This window comes from Balaenoptera musculus, chromosome 1 (assembly GCF_009873245.2).
Source record: "Balaenoptera musculus isolate JJ_BM4_2016_0621 chromosome 1, mBalMus1.pri.v3, whole genome shotgun sequence".
Lineage (NCBI taxonomy): Eukaryota > Metazoa > Chordata > Mammalia > Artiodactyla > Balaenopteridae > Balaenoptera > Balaenoptera musculus.
The window spans coordinates 20,515,062-20,533,736 of record NC_045785.1 but is presented as its reverse complement, the minus strand read 5'-3'; the positions used below and the strand labels follow the sequence as shown (position 1 = coordinate 20,533,736).

Here is an 18,675-nt window from a genome sequence, read left to right as displayed (position 1 = left end):
CACGTTTTTGTTTGTCCTTCACCCAGGTACCCCATAAGGATGCCTGTTTCCAAAACAGATTTACTGAACGTCTACTTTGCAAAACACATAAACTCCCAGAGGGTGGTGACCAGGTCTACGGAGCCCAGTTCACACATTACCAGTAATGATAGGAGAGGTGGATAAGGGTGAGAGGAGAATGAAAGCCACTCTCTCCTGGGTCCCAGACTGGCCTGAGGACTCACAGTGAATGCCCAGAAGCAGGGAGAGATTGGGGTCATGACCCTGGGCCCTCTGGGTCACAATGCTACAGACAGCCTGCAGATCTTGAAGGCAACTGGCCAACTCCTGATGCAGCTCAAATGCCAGCTGGGCCGTGTCTGATGAAGACGGGGACCCTGACTGGGCCTGGCGCAGGTGTTCTTGGAGCGTCAGATTCTTCTCAATGAGGTCCTGGTTCTGTACTGAAAGCTGAGCAGATAGAGAGGCAAGCGCATTAACCCAGGCCCAGGAAAAAGCAGAGTATCCGCGCATGAGTGTGGATATATGTATATATGTGTGTGATGGGGAAGCTATTTGTCAAAGGCGATGTCCCCCCTCCCTGCACTCCCCTCTTCCCCCTCAATATCAGGCCTAGTTTCTCCTGCAGGTAGGTTGGGCCCACAGGGCTGCAGCATTGGAGGGGAAACTGCACCCCAGCAGACTGAGTCAGCAGCCTCCAGGTTTCTGTTCAGGAACCAGAGAAGATACTCCCGCCCCTCGGAACTCTATCTGAAGCCAGTCCCTCAGCCAACTCTGTTAGCCAGGCTATCAGAGAAGGCTTAACGTGAACTGTGAAATCTGAGGAGACACTGGTTTCAATCTCTCCCTGCCACCCTGACAAAAGTGGCCACCAGCCAGCCGGATCAGAGTGTGTCAGAGGAATAAAGCAGGCAAGAAAGACAACATGACAGCTAGTGGCCACTGGGTGGGTAGGGACGAGGCGGGGCTGAAGAAGCTGGGGACCTGGAGGACATAGTGCTGAAATGTGTCCTGCCTTTTCAATCCTTCACCTCAGTGGAGTCAGGCTTGACTACAGAGACCAGCTATTCACGTCTATCTGTGCCTCTTTCCCTCCCTTTCCCAGAACAGCTTAATGCACACTCCTTTCCTTCCTACCTCTATTCTGTTTTAAAGACACTGAATAGAGTTTCTCCTCCAGTCCCCGCCCTCCACCCACACTGGGCCATGTGACAATCCTAGTTCTGGGAGACTCCTTCCTCAGCACTTGGGCAGTGACCTTGGCCGCCCCCTGCCGACAGCTCTGTTTACTCCATGAGGATCACCAAACCTTCAATCTTCTTGAACCCTTCATCCCTAACCCCACAAACCTGTGGCTGTGGGAATACAAAATAAGAGTGATTTTCCATATCCAAAAAGCATTCCTGGGTAATTATGGCCACTCAAAGGCTTAGGACCTTTAATATAAAGGATGATGCAATGTCCCTTCTTACTCCTCTGCCAAAAAAGCTTAGCAGGACCTCCCAAACGTGGAGGGCTCCTATGGGAGAAGGGATCGGGAGGATACACAGAGAAATCAGGTTTGTAAAGACAGTACCAAGAGGCCTAGCTGTTGCTGCTCACCTCTTTCACAGCTGTGCGCAGCTGCTGCAGGGCTGTCTCCCTCCTTTGGGCCTCCTCTTTCAGGGCCTGGCTTGTTCCTTCTTCTTGAGCCACTTCGTGCTCTAGGCTCTGAATCCCATGGCAAAGAGGGTGGGAGAACACATCAGGGGTAACAAGTCTACTTCAGACCATATTGCCTCTGGTCTGGACTATATACATAGTAAAGCTCCACCCCGCCCACACACTGCTGCTAAGAGATTATTTTACAACAGCCCTGATCTGTGACTTCGCATCAAAACCCTTCTCTAGCCCCTGACCATGTAGCAATAGAGGCCAGCTCCTCAGCAGGGCATTCTAGGCCAGTCTGGCCCTTACTTACTTTTCTAACCTTATCTCTTTCTACCCTCCGCACAGTCTCTACTCCAGTCACACTGAGCGACTAACTGGCCTTCATCCCCAAAGGTTCCAGTTCCAATACTGTTGCTCACTCCTCTTCCCCTTTGCCCAGAATGCCCCTCTGCTCTGCCAGAACCTTCCTTAATCTGCAAATTAGATCCAATTAATCCTAATATTGCCCTGCTACTCATACCTCCATCATGGCTCGTGAGTACATTTGTTGGCTGTGCACATGATTCCTCCCTCCACTAGACCATAACTTTCTTGAGGGCAAGGAACGTCCATTGAATTGAGTTCAATTATTTATCGAGCACTTACTGTTGACAGGCACTGGGGATACTAAAAAGAATACCAAACTATCCCTGTCTTTGAGGAGCTCACAGCCAAATGCCCTTGACAATACTGTATATTAAATGCTTTTGACAGAGATGAGAAGCGGTAGAGAGAGCACTCTCTCAGGCACCTAATCTAGTTATAATGCGTGTGTGCGTGTGTGTGTGTGTGTGTGTGTGTGTAGGGTTAGTCAGGGTCAGGAGAGGGAGGTATTTATATTTGTTATCTTCTGCCTCTCATTCTGGTTCATTCCAATTTCCCCCCAGTTTTGAAACTGACTTGAATAAAGTATAAATAATATTTCTGAACTTTTCCATTTTGTATTAATAAAAAATTTAGCAGCCAAGGAGAATGTCTCACCACTATGAAACACCCCAGGTGACCATTTTGAATCCACCTAGTTCCACCAAAGTCTCATCATGGGTAAATATACTATTTTAAATGCTGTGGAACCTCAGAGTTCCAGGAAACATACTTTGAGATCCACTAAAAACTACTAAAATCCTGGGATTTTAAATGGATGTAGGGAATTCCCCGGCCGTCCAGTGGTTAGGACTCTTCACTTTCACTGCCGAGGGCCTGGGTTCAATCCCTGATTGGGGAACTAAGATCCCGCAAGCCGAGCGGTGCAGCTAATAATAATAATAATAATAATAATAATAATAATAATAATAATAAATGGATGTAAACACTCACTAGGCTTGACTATCTCCTTACAGGACTTGAAATATGTAAACTAAATAGACCCACATAATGGCAAGGGTAGGACTGCAGCTTTCAGTTCTTCCTCAGTGGACGTGCATCTCTCCTGTTTGGTGTGAAAACCTCTTTTAGAGTCCAAAGAGAATCTGTACCTAGGATTTCTTGGAGAACCCAATTAAGGACACTCCTACTCTGGCCCAAAATAGAAACCAGGAGTTGTCTTTGATTTTTCCTTATTCTTCAATCTCCTACATTCTATCAGTCACTGATTCCTCTCAATTTTACCTCCTAAAATTCATTTTAAGTCTGTCCCCTCACAACTCCTTCTTGCAATGCTGCCTTATGCATCATCCTTCATCATCTCTCACTAGGATTTCTGCTACAGTCCACTGGCCTCCAGCCTTGTCGCTCTCCAAGTGCCAATATTCTTCCACACTCAAGCCTGAGCTGCAAACCTGACCACATCACGCCCCAATTAAATACTATAGTAGATTCCCATCACCTACCTAAAGAATAAAAGCTAACTTAGTTGAACAGTCCCAGCCCTCCCATAGCCCAGTTCTCCATTTACCACCTTACTTCAACAATATCAAACTGCTTGCAGCTCCATGTGCAAACCCTGCTGTTTAATGCCTTCATGTTCCTACCCATGCTGTTCCTTCTATCAGGAAATACCATCCTATCCTGCACCTCCTCACTGACTGGCTAACTCTTCCTCCTCCTTCAAGAAGGCTCATGAGAGCTTCCCTGGTGGCACAGTGGTTAAGAATCCGCTTGCCAATGCAGGGGACATGGGTTCGAGCCCTGGGCCGGGAAGATCCCACATGCCGCTGAGCAACTAAGTCCGTGCGCCACAACTACTGAGCCTGCGCTCCAGAGCCCGCGAGCCACTACTGCTGAGCCCACGTGCCGCAACTACTGAAGCCCGCGTGCCTAGAGCCTGTGTTCCGCAACAAGAGAAGTCACCGCAATGAGAAGCCTGCACACTGCAACGAAGAGTAGCCCCCGCTCGCCGCAAGTGGAGAAAGCCCGTGCGCAGCAACGAAGACCCAATGCAACCAAAAATAAATAAATTAATTAAAAAAAAAAAAAAGGCGGCTCATGATCTCCAGAAACCCTTCCTTGACCTCTCTACTTCCACTGACTCTTTTATGCTCCCCCAGGGTAATACGGATGCTCTAACAGTACTGTGCTAAAACCCCTTCCCAACAAGAATGTAGGCTAAAAGCACTGATTGGGTCTCATTCTTGTGCTCTTAACACCGAGTAAATTGCATGGCAGAGAATAGTGTTGGTTGAATTCTAGAAATTCCATCATTAAGTCCTGCCCACCATGTCTCAAGGACTCCAGCTCACCTGTACTTGTGAACGCAACTGATCAATCTTCTGCTGTTGCTTCTCCACAATCTGAAAGGCAAAGTTATCAAGGAAGGCTGTAAGCACATGCTGATAGTGAGGTCAGAGGGCAAGAGGCTGTACTAGGATCTGTGGTCTGGCTCTTAGCTCAACTGGCTACAGCCAGTCAATAGTGAGAACAGAGTGAAGACAAGTTAGCTCTACCTACAGAAATATAACCCAGACTCCCTATCCTGGCTAACTAGCTTCACACTCCTGTGCTCTAGTCACAAAGAGATTTAAACAAAGAGGAATGTAGTGTGGACCTATGACCACCATGGGGAAGTCGGGTGGAGAGAGACACCCTCACCCTGAGGATTGTAGGCCAGTAGAATCAACTTCATAAACAGCCAGTGTATATTCTGGTTCTTTGGTAAAGGACATGACTGAAAATTCAGTTTAATGAAGCTTGCCCTATCCAGGGCTGTGACAGTTATCATTACTTATAGCTTTGGTCACACTGACTGTTCGAGGAGAGAACCTAAACAGGCCTAGTTTCCTGTCCTTTGAGACCTCAGGTACTCTCTGAACCATTTCTGGGTCTTCCTTTTTGCTGACCTTCAACCAGTCTCACTGCTAGGCCCTGAGCTCCTTCTTTTCTGCTGAATTAGAGCCCCCTCACTGAGTAGAACTTTGCCCAATGCAAGAGGTTCTGAATAGGGCCTGAGCCATGAATGAAGTGCACCAAGCTTCAGCGCACCATTTTGGAGCATATAAATTTGGATGTTCAGAGGCATGTTCTTCCCTAACTTTGCTTGCCAGTCATAAGGATGAATATCTAAAATGCAAATTTATTACGCAGGGATGACTTCTCAGAAGAGAGAGAAAAACTCTAGGCAGCAGATCCTAGGGGGCTCAGGGTCAGAAATTCATGGTTCCCTACCAATACCCAATCTTTTCTTTCCTCTAAGCCTACCCCGTTACAGCCTGGACACCCTCAGTCACCTTTCGAAGGGAATCACATTCCTTCTGCCAGGACTCCACGTCCACTTGGGGACCTTCTCCCCGTCGAGCTGTATCTTCTCCACTGGCCGCCTCCACACACTGCTTATCTTGCAGGCTGAAAAACAGTGGCCTCTTAAAGAACTCTGAAGTTAGAGGGATGTGGCTTTGATTCCTGATTCCGCTACTTACTGTATGTTTTGGGGCAAGACACTTACGCCCTTCCAAGCCATAGGTGGGGATAATGTCTTAGGTCTGTATAACGTAGGGAGTGCCACACAGAAGCTGCTTGCTCAGTCTATGCTAGTTCCATTCCCTAGAGGTCAGCATCTATACAATGTGCTACCAATTCTCTACCTGCCCAAGGTTTTTTTATTCTTTGTTTTGATATTTAAAAGTAAACATTCATCACATGTATTTAAATTATAAAAGTCACATGTATATAATGCAGAAATTTTAGAAAATACCAAAAAAATCTTTTTTCTTTGCACATACAGTCTGGGGCAGACCCAGCTACGTCCCCTAACCTTGCTTCTGACTCCAACCAATGGTCTCCTCCCATGGATCCCCACAATCACTTTCATCATGGCCCATCTGCTGAAATAAACAACAGGGTCACTGTGGTTGAATATGGGATGAGAAATCCAATCCATCCCATTAGCAGCTGGATTTGGTCCAAGAGGCTGTTGAAACACAGCCACCACATTTTCAGAAACTGCTATTAACATGGAGGAGGCTCCCAAGACACTGTGAGAGTACATTATGGCATCTTGTTTTGTTCTCAGAACCTGCTGTGGCAATCGAGAGCAATCCCTAGGGCTGAGGAGAAGAAACAGATGCTCCTGGTAAGCTTTACCTTGCAAGATTCAAAATGTGGATAACCCCCAGTCCTCAGCACCAGGATCTACTTTTGCAAATATAGAGATACTCATTTTCCAGTTTATAAAGTGCTCCCGTTCATTCAACACGTACATATTCAAGGATTATTATCTAGTATTATTATGCCAGGTACTGAGTTGGAGCCTTCCAAAGGATACAGTGACAAATCCCACCCCACTGCACCACTATACCCCCCACATTCCATCTCAAAGACATAGTCTTTGTCCATAAACAGCTTTCCTATTACTTACAATCCAAAGAAAATGAAGCTCAGAGAAGTGAAGTGATTTGCCCAAAGTCACACAAGTAGTGAGTGGGGTAGCCAGGACCAGAACATAGCTCTCCACTCCTTTCCTCAACCCCACAGGGGTATTTACCTATGTCTAGTGGAGGAGAATTCTGCTTCCCTCTGTCTCAGGCTTTCCAGTTGAACCTCCTTCTCTCTGCAGGCTGCCTGGGTCTCCTCCAGCAAACTCTCCAGCGCAGTCACTCTCTCCTGCAGCTCTGTGCTCTTCAACTCAGAATCCTTAAGCTGAAAGACAGGATTCCATGCTTAGGTCAACAGGCCAAGGAAGACTCTGTCTGGGTATCTCAAAAAATTTGCAGTTCACTTGTGATATGAGTGTGGACATGACTCCTTTGGGATTCTCCTTTCAGGAAGCCACAAGGTAACTGCATGCAGCAGAGGCTGAGAAAGCCCCCCTGCTTGGCCACTCCCTTCTTGCCCCAGGTATGCCCAGACATTGCTGCTACCTGCTGGCTCTGCTTCTGATGGTCTTCCAAGGTGGGCAGGTCAGCCAGGTAGCGTTCCAAGGTCTCAATACGCTGCTGCTTCTCCCGGTTCTGCTCAGATTCCTTCTGACATTTCTTTTTCAAATTATTGATATGTTTATCACGACCCTTGACCTATTGGGAAGAAATGTCGAGAATCTGTCTCCACTGACTCCTCTACAACCCTGAACACCAACTTTTTTTGAAGTGATGTCTTTGCCCTTAGGGCTATAAATGTTTTCCACTACAATGAATGCAGGAAGCTGATAAAATTTTGCCATTTGAGATTAGGGCATAAAATGCAGAGGTAACACACAAGAACTTTCTAATCAAGGGCAAGGAAGGGGGGCTCCTTTGGCAGTTTTCAAAAATTGGTAGCTCTACTGTATAATAAGGAATTTGGGACTTCCCTGGTAGGCCAGTGGTTAAGACTCCGCACTTCCACTGCAGGGGGCTTGGGGTTAAATCCCTGGATCCCTGGTTGAGGAAATTCCGCATGCTGCACAGTGCAGCCAAAAAAAAATTTGTCTGGTCTTTGTCCAGCTTTCTGGGAGGTAACTTCTAAACTCTTAGAATATCCCAAATAATAGAACAGGAGTATCTTTGTTTTTCTTAGTGGACCAGAGCCCACCATAAATGCATTTATGCTAATGAGATGACCCAGAATGTAGACTGGTCACTATAAAGACCAATGGAGTTGAGCCCAACTCCCTGTGAAGAGGGGACAAAGACAGGAGATTGAGTTCAATCATGCCTACATAATAAAACCCCAATTAAAAATTCTGGACACCGAAACTCAGTGGAGCTTCCTGGTTGGTGAACACATGGATGTGCTAGGAGGATGACAGGCTCTGATTCCAAGGGGGTAAAGGTATGGAAGCCCTGCTTTGAGGACTTTCCCAGACCTCAACCTATTTGTCTCTTTATTTAGCTTGTCCTGATTTGTATTTTTATAATAAAACTGTAATCCTAAGTAATCCTGAGTTCTGAGTTGTTCTGGTGAATTACTGAACCTGAAGGGGTCATGGGAACCCCTGGATTTATAGCCAGTTGGTCAGAAATATATAGGCAGTCTAGGGAACCCAAAACTTGCAGCTGGCATCGGAAGTAACAAATAAGCATAGTCTTTTGGGGGACCATGCCCTTAAACCTGTGGAATCTGATGCTAACTCTTAAGTGGTCTGCATCAGAACTGAATTGCAAAAGTAAATATAACTGTACATACAGTAAACATACAGCCAGTCTGGTCTGTTCTGGTGAGATAGATAATGCATTCTTCCCTAAGCACCACATATGATATAAAGCTAAGCAATCATCTGGAAAGGCTAATGAGACTCTAAACTCCTTGAGAGGAGGGGCTGTGTCCATTTTGCTTATTATCATATCCCCAACACACAGCACAATGCTTGGCACTGAGCAGGCAATTAATTAAGATTTGTTGAATGGGGATTCCCTGGTGGCGCAGTGGTTAAGAATCCGCCTGCCAATGCAGGGGACACGGGTTCGAGCCCTGGTCTGGGAAGATCTCACATGCTGCAGAGCAACTAAGCCCATGCGCCACAACTACTGAGCCTGTGCTCCAGAGCCTGCGAGCCACAACTGCTAAGCCCATGTGCCACAACTACTGAAGCCCACGCGCCTAGAGCCCGTGCTCTGCAACAAAAGAAGCCACTGCAATGAGAAGCCCGTGTACCGCAACGAAGAGTAGCCCTCCCCCAGCGCAACTAGAGAAAGCCCACACGCAGCAACGAAGAACCAATGCAGCCAAAAATTAATAAATAAAACAAATAAATTAAAAAAAAACAGATTTGTTTTTTTTGTTTTTGTTTTTGTTTTTAAATTTATTTATTATTTTTATTTTTGGCTGTGTTGGGTCTTCGTTTCTGTGCAAGGGCTTTCTCTAGCTGCGGCAAGCAGGGGCCACTCTTCATCGCGGTGCGCAGGCCTCTCACTGTCGCGGCCTCTCTTGTTGCGGAGCACAGGCTCCAGACGCGCAGGCTCAGTCATTGTGGCTCACGGGCCCAGTTGCTCCGCGACATGTGGGATCTTCCCAGACCAGGGCTCGAACCCTGCATTGGCAGGCAGATTCTCAACCACTTCGCCACCAGGGAAGCCCAAAGATTTGTTGAATGGAAACTTTTTCTTCACTATTAAGGCTTTTTCTTTGCCTTATGAAAAAGGAAGCTGGAGGAAGTAAGAGAAAGCAGAGAAAACGTAAGGCAGATCTACTGATGCCAAAGAGGCACAGGCCTAATTTAATCCAAACATAACACAGTACTAAGAGGGATCCCTGAAAATCAGTCAAAACCTTTACCCCAGGTACAATCTTTAAGCTCCATGTGATTCTCCAGATTCTCACATTTTAATTATGCATCAGAATCACCTGGGAAGCTTATTAAAAATGCTGATAACCAACTGTGAATTAAAAAAATGGTAGACTGGCCAGAGATGTTTATCTTTTCTCTCTTCCAAAGCATCTCTAAAACAACAGGAGGAAAATAAAGTACTGATTTTTAAAAGTCAACAGAGGAGACAAAAGTACACAAGATATTTCAACATGTTTTCAGAAGATAAAAGTGAATGGGGGGCTTCCCTGGTGGCGCAGTGGTTGAGAGTCCGCCTGCCAATGCAGGGGACACAGGTTCGGGCCCTGGTCTGGGAGGATCCCACATGCCACGGAGCAGCTGGGCCCGTGAGTCACAGCTACTGAGCCTGCGCGTCTGGAGCCTGTGCTCCGCAACAAGAGAGGCCGTGACAGTAAGAGGCCCACGCACCGCGATGAAGAGTGGCCCCCACTTGCCGCAACTAGAGAAAGCCCTAGCACAGAAACGAAGACCCAACATAGCAATCACTCAATCAATCGATAAATCTTAAAAAAAAAAAAAAAGTGTATATCATGACCACACCAAATCACCAAAAGTGTATCATGACCAATGATGTTTTCTAAATAAATATTTCTTTAAAAAAAAAAAAAAAAGTGAATGGGGGAGGGCTTCCCTGGCAGTCCAGTGGTTAAGACTTCACCTTCCAATGCAGGGGGTGCGAGTTCGATCCCTGGTCTGGTCAGGGAGCTACGATCCCACATGCCTCGTGGCCAAAAAACCAAAACATAAAAAACAGAAGCGGGCTTCCCTGGTGGCGCAGTGGTTGAGAGTCTGCCTGCTGGTGCAGGGGACACGGGTTCGAGCCCTGGTCTGGGAAGATCCCACATGCCACGGAGCGGCTGGGCCCGTGAGCCACAACTACTGAGCCTGCGCGTCTGGAGCCTGTGCCCCGCAACGGGAGGGGCCGCGATGGTGAGAGGCCCGCGCACCGCGATGAAGAGCGGTCCCCGCACCGCGATGAAGAGTGGCCCCCGCTTGCCGCAACTAGAGAAAGCCCTCGCACGAACCGAAGACCCAACACAGCCAAAAATAATAAAGTAGCTATAAAAAAAAAAATAAAAAAATAAAAAAATAAATAAAAAGGAAAACTCTTTAAAAAAAAAAAAAAACAAAAAAAACAGAAGCAACACCGTAACAAATTCAATAAAGAATTTTAAAATGGTCCACATCAAAAAAAAAAATCTTAAAAAAAAAAAAAAAGTGAATGGGGGGATAAATGACTTGGAGCAGAGGAGTTATAATCTGCAGTAGGAGTTACAGACAACTTGGAAAACAATGTGCCCTTCACAACCCTCAAGAACCCCTGTACTTGAAGCACCAGATACCTGAGGGAGGTATGTATCAGCCATAGACCTGAAAAATAGGGGGATTCACTAGAAGTCTATGTTCAGGTTAGCCAGATACCATTCTCACCCTAGGTTTCCCCAAAAGGAGACTGAAGATTTATTCTCCAGAGAAAGCAACTGAGAGTCAAGCTCAGGGATATCAGTCACGGCAGAGAGAGAGAGAGTGTGAAGCACTGTGTTGAAAATAAGTATAAGTAAAAATCTATGTATAGAACTGTGGGACTTTAAACCTAATCTCCTTCTCAGTGTTGAGAACCCAAAGGCCAAAATCATTCCTGTCCCCAGTCTCCCCACCAGGCAGCAGGCTGAAGATTCTTTCTTAGAGATAGTGAGATGAGACATTCAGATACTGATATTTGAGGGTTCCCAAGTGAAAAGGGCAGACTAAGTCTGATCATCCCACAGGGAAGCCCACCAGGCAACTACCATGAACCCAGAGCTTCCACGCAGCTTTAAAATACTACTGATACGTTTTTGTTGTTTGTTTTTTTCCGGCTGCAGCGCACGGCATGTGAGATCTTAGTTCCCCAACCAGGGATCGAACCTGTGCCCCCTGTAGTGGAAGCGTGGAGTATTAAGCACTGGACCGCCAGAGAAGTCCCTAAAATACTACATTCTTAAATATGAGCACTCTTTCATTCAAGGATCACCAAGCCTCTAACATGAAAGACACCAAAACAAAATAAAAAGACCTGAAGGAAACAAGAAACAACACTATGAGCAGATGAAGATATCTCAAAAGGTATAATCAATATCATCAGAGAAAAGATATTGCATTCATGAAACAGAAACAGCAAAAAATGCAATAAAAGAATACTATTCAGAAATATAGAGGTATATATCAGGAGAAAGAAAAGAGTTGAGGACAGATAATTCTGTGGAGTGGGGCTGGGCACAGAACCACTAATTTTTACTATAAATATGTTGATATTTGATAACATGTTGGTTATTTAACTTAGATACATGTATTATTTTGATTAAAAGTTTCTTTTTTAACAAGCCTCTAAGTCTATGCTGTACCAATGGCACCAACATCACCTGAGAGCTTATTAGAAATGCAGGATCTCAGGGCCCCCTTCCCTCCCACAACTACTGAATCTGTATCTGTATTTTTATCATGATCTCCAAATGATTCTTAAGCACATTAAAGTTTAAGAAACACTGCTTTAGCTGACTTCAATGCAAGTGGTCCAGAACTAAACATTATTAAACTGGTCCCTCAAGAATGTCTGCATTAGTGCAACCTGTGAACAGAACCAAAAGATTTAGCTCCTTCTATGATAACCAATCTCACCCTAAGGCAATTCTAAGAGCACTGGCAAAAATGTTAAAACTCCCAAAATATCTGCATATATGGGATTCTTCACCTACTTTTTAGGTAGAGTGAGGAGAAAACAGGCTGAATGATGTACCACAGGTACATCTTGCCACAGTACAATCTCGTATGACTGCCCAGGCTGATTTTCCACCCAGGCCAGCTGGTAGCCCATCACAACCTGGGACAGTGAGGGATTATACGGCTTTCCCTGTCTGTGGTAGTTTTGTGCAGATGAAGCAGAAAGGAGGGGTTCCATTTCTAACACACCAATCCTGCATAAGAAGTCAATGTAGGGGGTTTCACCCAATTGGCTCCTCCAGGTTCCAAGAATAGGGGTCAGAAACAGCTTAGGGTCTGGCAGGAGAGGGCTGACTGCCAACTCCTTTGTGAATTAGAAAGCTATCAGCTCCTTAGCTCACCCTTTCTTCCTGTTTCTTCCCCTCCTCTGAATGCTTCTGCAGTGCCACTTTGAGTGACTCTCTGATGAGCTGGACTTCAACTTCTGAAGCAGAGAGTTTCTTTTCAAGCTCCATCTTTTCTTTGCTCAAGGCATCTGTCTTCTGTGCAAACTGTGCACGTAAGAAAGTGTTCTCTCGCTGCAATTCCTGCAGAAAGATTCTCAATATATAACTGTTCCTTACCCTGACAGTCCCATACACATTACTTATACCTAGTATACTTTGTGGTCAAATATCAGTTTTCTCTAAGAATTTCTTTAAGCAGTGCTTCTCAAAGTGTGGTCCTAGGACTAACAGTTTCAGCATCACCTGGGAATTTGTTAGGAATGCAAATTCTTAAGCCCAACTCCCAGGCCCACTGAATCAGAAACTCTGGGGATGGGTCTCAATAATCTGTGTTTTAACAAGCCCTCCAGGTGATTCAGATGCATACTCATATTTCAGAACCACTGGCTTAAAGCAATACTTGATGAGTTGTAGTATAACAAAGGAATACAGGACACTGTATCAGAAGACCTGGGCTCAAGGCCTGGTTCTCCTCCACTCATTCTCTACATGACTTCAGGCAAATTCTTCCTCCTTGGGCCTCAATTTTCTCATCAGTAAATTAGAGGACCGAACTAGATTTTATCTAACGGCCCTTCTTACACTAACATTCTGATTCTACAAGATGGAACACTACCTTAACAGGCCCACTAGGTGGCAAAGCCAGTGCAGTACTATAATCTGTCTAACAGACATCACTCAAAAGCCCCAATTACAGAAGAAGCTTGGCCAACTTCTTTTAGAGCTACTGACCTAAATGAGAGTGTGGTTTCCTTCAGTCGCTCCTAGACATGGAAGAATAAAAGTGGGAATGGCTCTAAATCCTGTATTACCTCTGCTTCCTCCTCCATTTGGCCAGGGCTGGTATATTAAGACTTCTCAAAGCATCACTCAGTTCTAGGGTCTTACTACGTACCTTGCTCTGCCTTCCTTTTCTCCCAAGTATGTCCTGATACCAAGGCACCTGGACTTCCACCTGATCTACCCTCAAGCCTTTTCTGCCCCCACAAGGGCAGAACAGAAGATACTTTATAATTAAGATGTTTACTTTTTGAGGGCAGGGACACCTTATATCACTTGGTCCATTTTCTATCTCCTGGACGCCTAACAGTGCCAAGCACAGGGAAGATACTGAGTTATGACAAGCAGAATGCCATCCTGGCTGCCAAGGCTTACCTGCAGCCTCAGCAAGCAGACATCCCCAAAGGGGGCAGGGCGGCCCAAAAGAGCACCGTGGACTTGTAGTTCGCTCTCTCGCACTTTCTGCTCCAGCTGAGAGATATGTTTCCTCTGCCTGCAAAAGCCAGAATAGAATGAGGTCCAGGGTCCTGACACAAATCCACTTGCAATATGAGCCCCCACTTTCCTTAGGTACAAACCACACTTTGTAAGCAAGGACCTTGGATTCTGGTCAGTGCTGTTTCCTGGAGGAGGAAGAGCAAATGAGAAAACTGACAGAGGAAATGAAACATCAGCTGCGAAGAGCCAGCTGCCTCCTTTAGGCACTCCCCACAGCCACTGCAGAGATATGCAACTGGCCTATCACATTACTCACATACTGGACTAGGCTGCTTACTGACCTAGCTCTACCATGAGGCAAGGCAGGGTCCTAAACAGAGGAGGATGTGCTGCCCTTGGGAAGACCTCCTTAGTGGGGGCTGGGACAGCAGAGGCTAGCCCTATGACACCCCTTGCCCCCTTACTTGTCAATAAGGAGCTCCTTTTCCTTCAGAAGGTTTTCATTACTGTTCAAGATGCTGATCCACTGTGCTGGGTCTAATGTGGGCAATGAAGGAGAAAAAGCAGCAGGATGGTGGCAGATGGCTCCATTCTGAAGCTGAAAGACAAGCAGGCCCAGAGCGGCTTAATCTTGACCTATAGGCACCTGAAAACACCTGAGCTACAGCTGGGTCTGCAGTCAAGGCTTACTTTGGCTCAGTCTGAGAAGGCCCACTGTTTATGAAATAATTTTAGCTCTGATGTATGACTGGAAAGAACCTGCTAGGGAGACTTCTGCCAACTGGACACTCCCTGCTCAGAAAGGCTCCAGTTTCTAAGAAAAGGTCAGTTGTCTTTCATTATCTGGCAACAGAAGCTAACCAGGAGCTAAGATGTCCTCACCAACCAGGAAAGGAGAATGTGTCCTGCTTCCTTTCTTCCCATTCTTAAGCAGCACACGGACTTTTTTTTTTTTAAACCCAAACGTGTTATAGTGGAAAGAACCTGGGATCCAAAGATAGTTTTTGAACCCTAGAACTCTGCCACTCACCAGCTCTGTGACCCTGGACAGATTACTTATTCTAAGAACCTGGTAAATTTCTACATTTACCTCATCAGAGTGCTATAAGGATTAAGTAAGATTCTGTATGTTAAAGTACCTAGCCTAGTGACTGGTACATAAATACATACACACACAGTCAGTGTTGGTGTCCTGACTCTGGGTTTCCCTTTATAACCCTCTGCTTTGGAGAAACTATCTGGTGTTCAATTAGACCACCAACAGATTTGATGACATTCACAAGACTTCATTTCCTATCTACAAACATCTTTCCTCCTTTTTACAAATGCTGTCTTTGGAGTCAAAACTTATAGGACAAAACCTATACAGTTCTAAGATCAGCACAGAAACTGCAAAATCCAAAGAAAGAAGGGTCTCTACCTGCATTTGCTCCATCTGTAAACGGATCAAATCCAGCTGCTGCTGACAAGTGCTGAGCTCACAAGATCGCTCGCGGGGATGCCAAGGGTCAGGATTCAGTTGCCACACCTGAGAAGGTAGAGGCTTGGAGAGCCCAGGGGCAGGCTGGAGTCCCAAAGGAAGAACCCCGCTGCCACTAGGGTGTGGTCCATTCCGCTCACATACCGCCCCACTGCCTGGTGCCTTCTTGGTCTCAGGCAACACTTTGTATAACTCCTTGTTTGTGTCGGTTCTTGGGTTGTGGAAGAAGACTCGGTAGTGGGGATCTGAATAAAGTGTCTCCATCATTGCCGACTGATTGAGGGTAGACTCCATATTGGGAATATCAAACTTCCTCGCCTCTTCTTCTCTTTCATGGCCCACTGCTGGAAACCAGGACTGCTCAACTCCATTCTCTCCAGCAGCACCACAAAGATACATGAAATCTCTAGACAGGCCGGGAGAACGTTTCATTGCACCGAGGTCTCCATTTCTTGTCATCCCCACACTTTCAGTCAACCCTGACAAAGGAAGTTTGGAAGAAGAGGGTCCGGCAGGAGAATTTGCCTTGGCAGGATAGGTCCCCAAAGTAGAAGGCATCACATGGGCTGTTGGAATGGTTACGTGGCTTTTGATGGGCTGGAAAGAAGGACTGCTACTTGAGCTGCAAAAATCTGCGGAGAGAACAGTCTTCCATAAGTCAAAATTGAGGCAGCAAGCTTTCTTGACTTTGGCTGCTATGCCAGACATTCTCTGCCCGTCCTAAGACCAGGCAGAAAGCGTACTGTCATCACAAGTATCAGGCAAAAAACACAGCAGCCTAAACAGGAGATGTGTGTTCTAGGATCTCAAATGCCATTCACAAGGCAAACCAACAAAAGGCAACACTGGCTTCACTTTTAGCTTATACTCTGTCCTTTGTATTTGAATAAAAAATCCTGCCAGTCAACAAAGCTGAAAACTGAACTTAAAAAAAAAAAAAATCACTTACTTAAGGGAAATGGATTAGATCCTACTCTTCTAAGGGCTGGGCAACTCTAAGCTATAATCCAATCTAATAAAAATGTCTTTTCCAAGGGCTGCCAGAATCCTCTGTGATCTCCAAAAGCTCCCCTGTGAAGGTGAGCAATGAATCTAAACTATCCGAAAAATAAGGAGAACTGGATAGTGCTGCTTTGTATCTAGGGCAGGGAGCACAGCATCTGAATCAGGATTCTGTTCTCTCTCCCACACACCAGACCTGACTGCCAGGATATGTGAAGTTATTCTTAGTAACTCTCAGGTTTCATTCTAGCACAGTGAGCACTCTCAAGTGGTAAACAGTGAAATCCTCTATTTTATATTTTGCCTTTTATTTACCCCTTTGTTTGTATACAACTGTTATTTTTCACTTTCCTTCAGACTGGATTTATGTTTCCTTTAGCTCCTGCCTAGTCTTGGGAGACAACTCGCTGACTGGCCCTGCTGTAGAAGGTTCGTATTTCTACATATTTCCAACTTTCAAGTGCTACTCTGAAGAGGACTACGAGGTCACAGAACTAACGCGGGACAGTGGGCTGCAAGTGAAGAACAATACAGGAATATGAGGAAACACAGCTGTTACCTTCAGCAGGCAGAAAACTGAGTGAGGGGGACAAGGAATATAAACGTCTTCCTTTTTCAACTATGTCTAGTATTCTTTTCCAAACTAAGCATGTCTACCACAGAGAAGAGTAGACCTCCAATTTGTTTCTTTTCATTTTCCATCAACCAACACAGAACATGCTCAGCTAATGAGGACAGATACTAACCTTTTCCAGAATTATATGAGTATAGATCAACTATCATCTTCTCATATGGGTTTGTAAGCAGCTCTTTAAAAACACAGGCAAGCCAAATTATCCCTTATAATATATGCACAGGGTCTAATTTCCTCTACTCAGATGATCGTGGGATATATAAAATGCCATACTAAAAACAAACAAGAAGCAAAACAACCAGTAATTTTTGATGACATGCATCAGCTTCTCAGGACCAAGAAAGGGCATTTCAGAGTCAAAGGACACAGTTTTTGATGTCCCAAAACTTAAATACAGAACTAGTCAACAGGGTTAAGGTAGACTGGTGGTGATGAAGACTTCTAAGACTAGTAAGCTCTCTACTTGAAATCTTCCATAATGGCACCATAATATCCACTCTCACCAAGGGTCCCCACTCCCAAATATAATTATGGAACAGAGGACAGTAAGACTGTGGTTATGAGGGCTGCTACTATGCTGAACTCAGCAACACCTCCTTCCATTCTCCATCCACAGCACCACTCTCTCTCAAGACTCACCAAATTCAGTTTTGAGCCCATAATGCCTAAAGCAGTAATGGCAAAACCAAAGGCAAGAAGAAAGGTACCAACTGCCCAAGAGAATATGGTTTTTCTAATTTTCTGGTGAGTGTGGTCCACCTACAGATGATGAAGTGAGGTCTTTGTCAGCATTTGTCACTTATCTATTGGGTTTATCTATTTATATTAAGGCAACTGTGTAATCCTCAGAAAGTGCTATAAAATGTCAAGTTACATCACACTTTAAGTCTGGTTTGTGTTTTAGAGCATTCTGAAACGAAATAGCAACACATTTTCAAAAGGGCCACTATCTTCTACAATTTTCAAAGGCTTTCCAAATTTAGTGTATGGGATATGTGATTTTTATGAGAAGTTTACAATTCCCCAAATCACTGGGTTTTTGCCACTTCAAGGATATATTTCTAAATCTCTCCTTTCCTCAAACACATTCCCTGCCCCTCAACCTCCATCCCCCCCAAAAGCAATTTGTTCTTTCTAGCAACCCCCCTTTCTTGGTAAGGGGTAGACTTAGCTATTGCTAAATTTTGATCACTTCTGCCTACATCACTTACTGGTTTATGAAGTATGGTAGTCTGAATTAAGCCAGTAACAATTTCAGTCTTTATCAAAAAACTGAAAGCCTTCTGAGCTCTCCAGTACCCACCTCTATCCTGTCCCTTGAGAATCTTCAAGGTAAAACACCTTAGAGAAGGGCAGAATCAAAAGCCTAAATAGGGAATTCCCTGGTGGTCCAGTGGCTAGGACTTTGCGCTTTCACTACCGTGGCCTGGGTTCAATCCCTGGTCAGGGAACTAAGATCCCACAAGCTGCACAGTGCAGCCAGAAAAAAAAAAAGCCTAAATGTCCATTGACAAATGAATGGATAAAGAAGATGTGGTACATATACACAATGGAATATTACTCACCCATAAAAAAGAATGCAATAATGCCATTTGTGGCAACATGGATGGACCTAGAGATTATAATACTAAGCGAAGTAAGTCAGACAGAGAAAGACAAATGTCACGTGATATCACTTATATGTGGAATCTAAAAAAATGTCACAAGTGAACTTATTTACGAAACAGAAAACAAGACTCACAGACTTAGAAAACAAACTTATGGTTACCAA

The 18,675-nt window shown here is 45.1% G+C and overlaps 1 protein-coding gene across 4 annotated transcripts in view; it reads right to left on the bottom strand.

The window, feature by feature from the left end:
- Nucleotides 1-18,675, bottom strand: part of CEP85 (centrosomal protein 85) — a 33,579-nt gene that overhangs the window by 1,895 nt on the left and 13,009 nt on the right. For 2 of the 4 annotated variants that reach the window (XM_036851924.1, XM_036851926.1), the window contains 10 exons: nt 15,209-15,900; nt 14,253-14,386; nt 13,726-13,843; nt 12,466-12,651; nt 6,981-7,133; nt 6,605-6,759; nt 5,352-5,466; nt 4,368-4,418; nt 1,603-1,710; nt 225-450 (listed from right to left, as the gene is read on the bottom strand). In XM_036851924.1, coding sequence (XP_036707819.1) covers nt 225-450; nt 1,603-1,710; nt 4,368-4,418; nt 5,352-5,466; nt 6,605-6,759; nt 6,981-7,133; nt 12,466-12,651; nt 13,726-13,843; nt 14,253-14,386; nt 15,209-15,900 — 1,938 coding nt within the window. Of the gene's footprint in view, nt 1-224; nt 451-1,602; nt 1,711-4,367; nt 4,419-5,351; nt 5,467-6,604; nt 6,760-6,980; nt 7,134-12,465; nt 12,652-13,725; nt 13,844-13,948; nt 14,089-14,252; nt 14,387-15,208; nt 15,901-16,217; nt 16,418-18,675 lie in introns of those variants that run through there. The other 2 variants (XM_036851925.1, XM_036851927.1) reach the window with 2 other exon arrangements.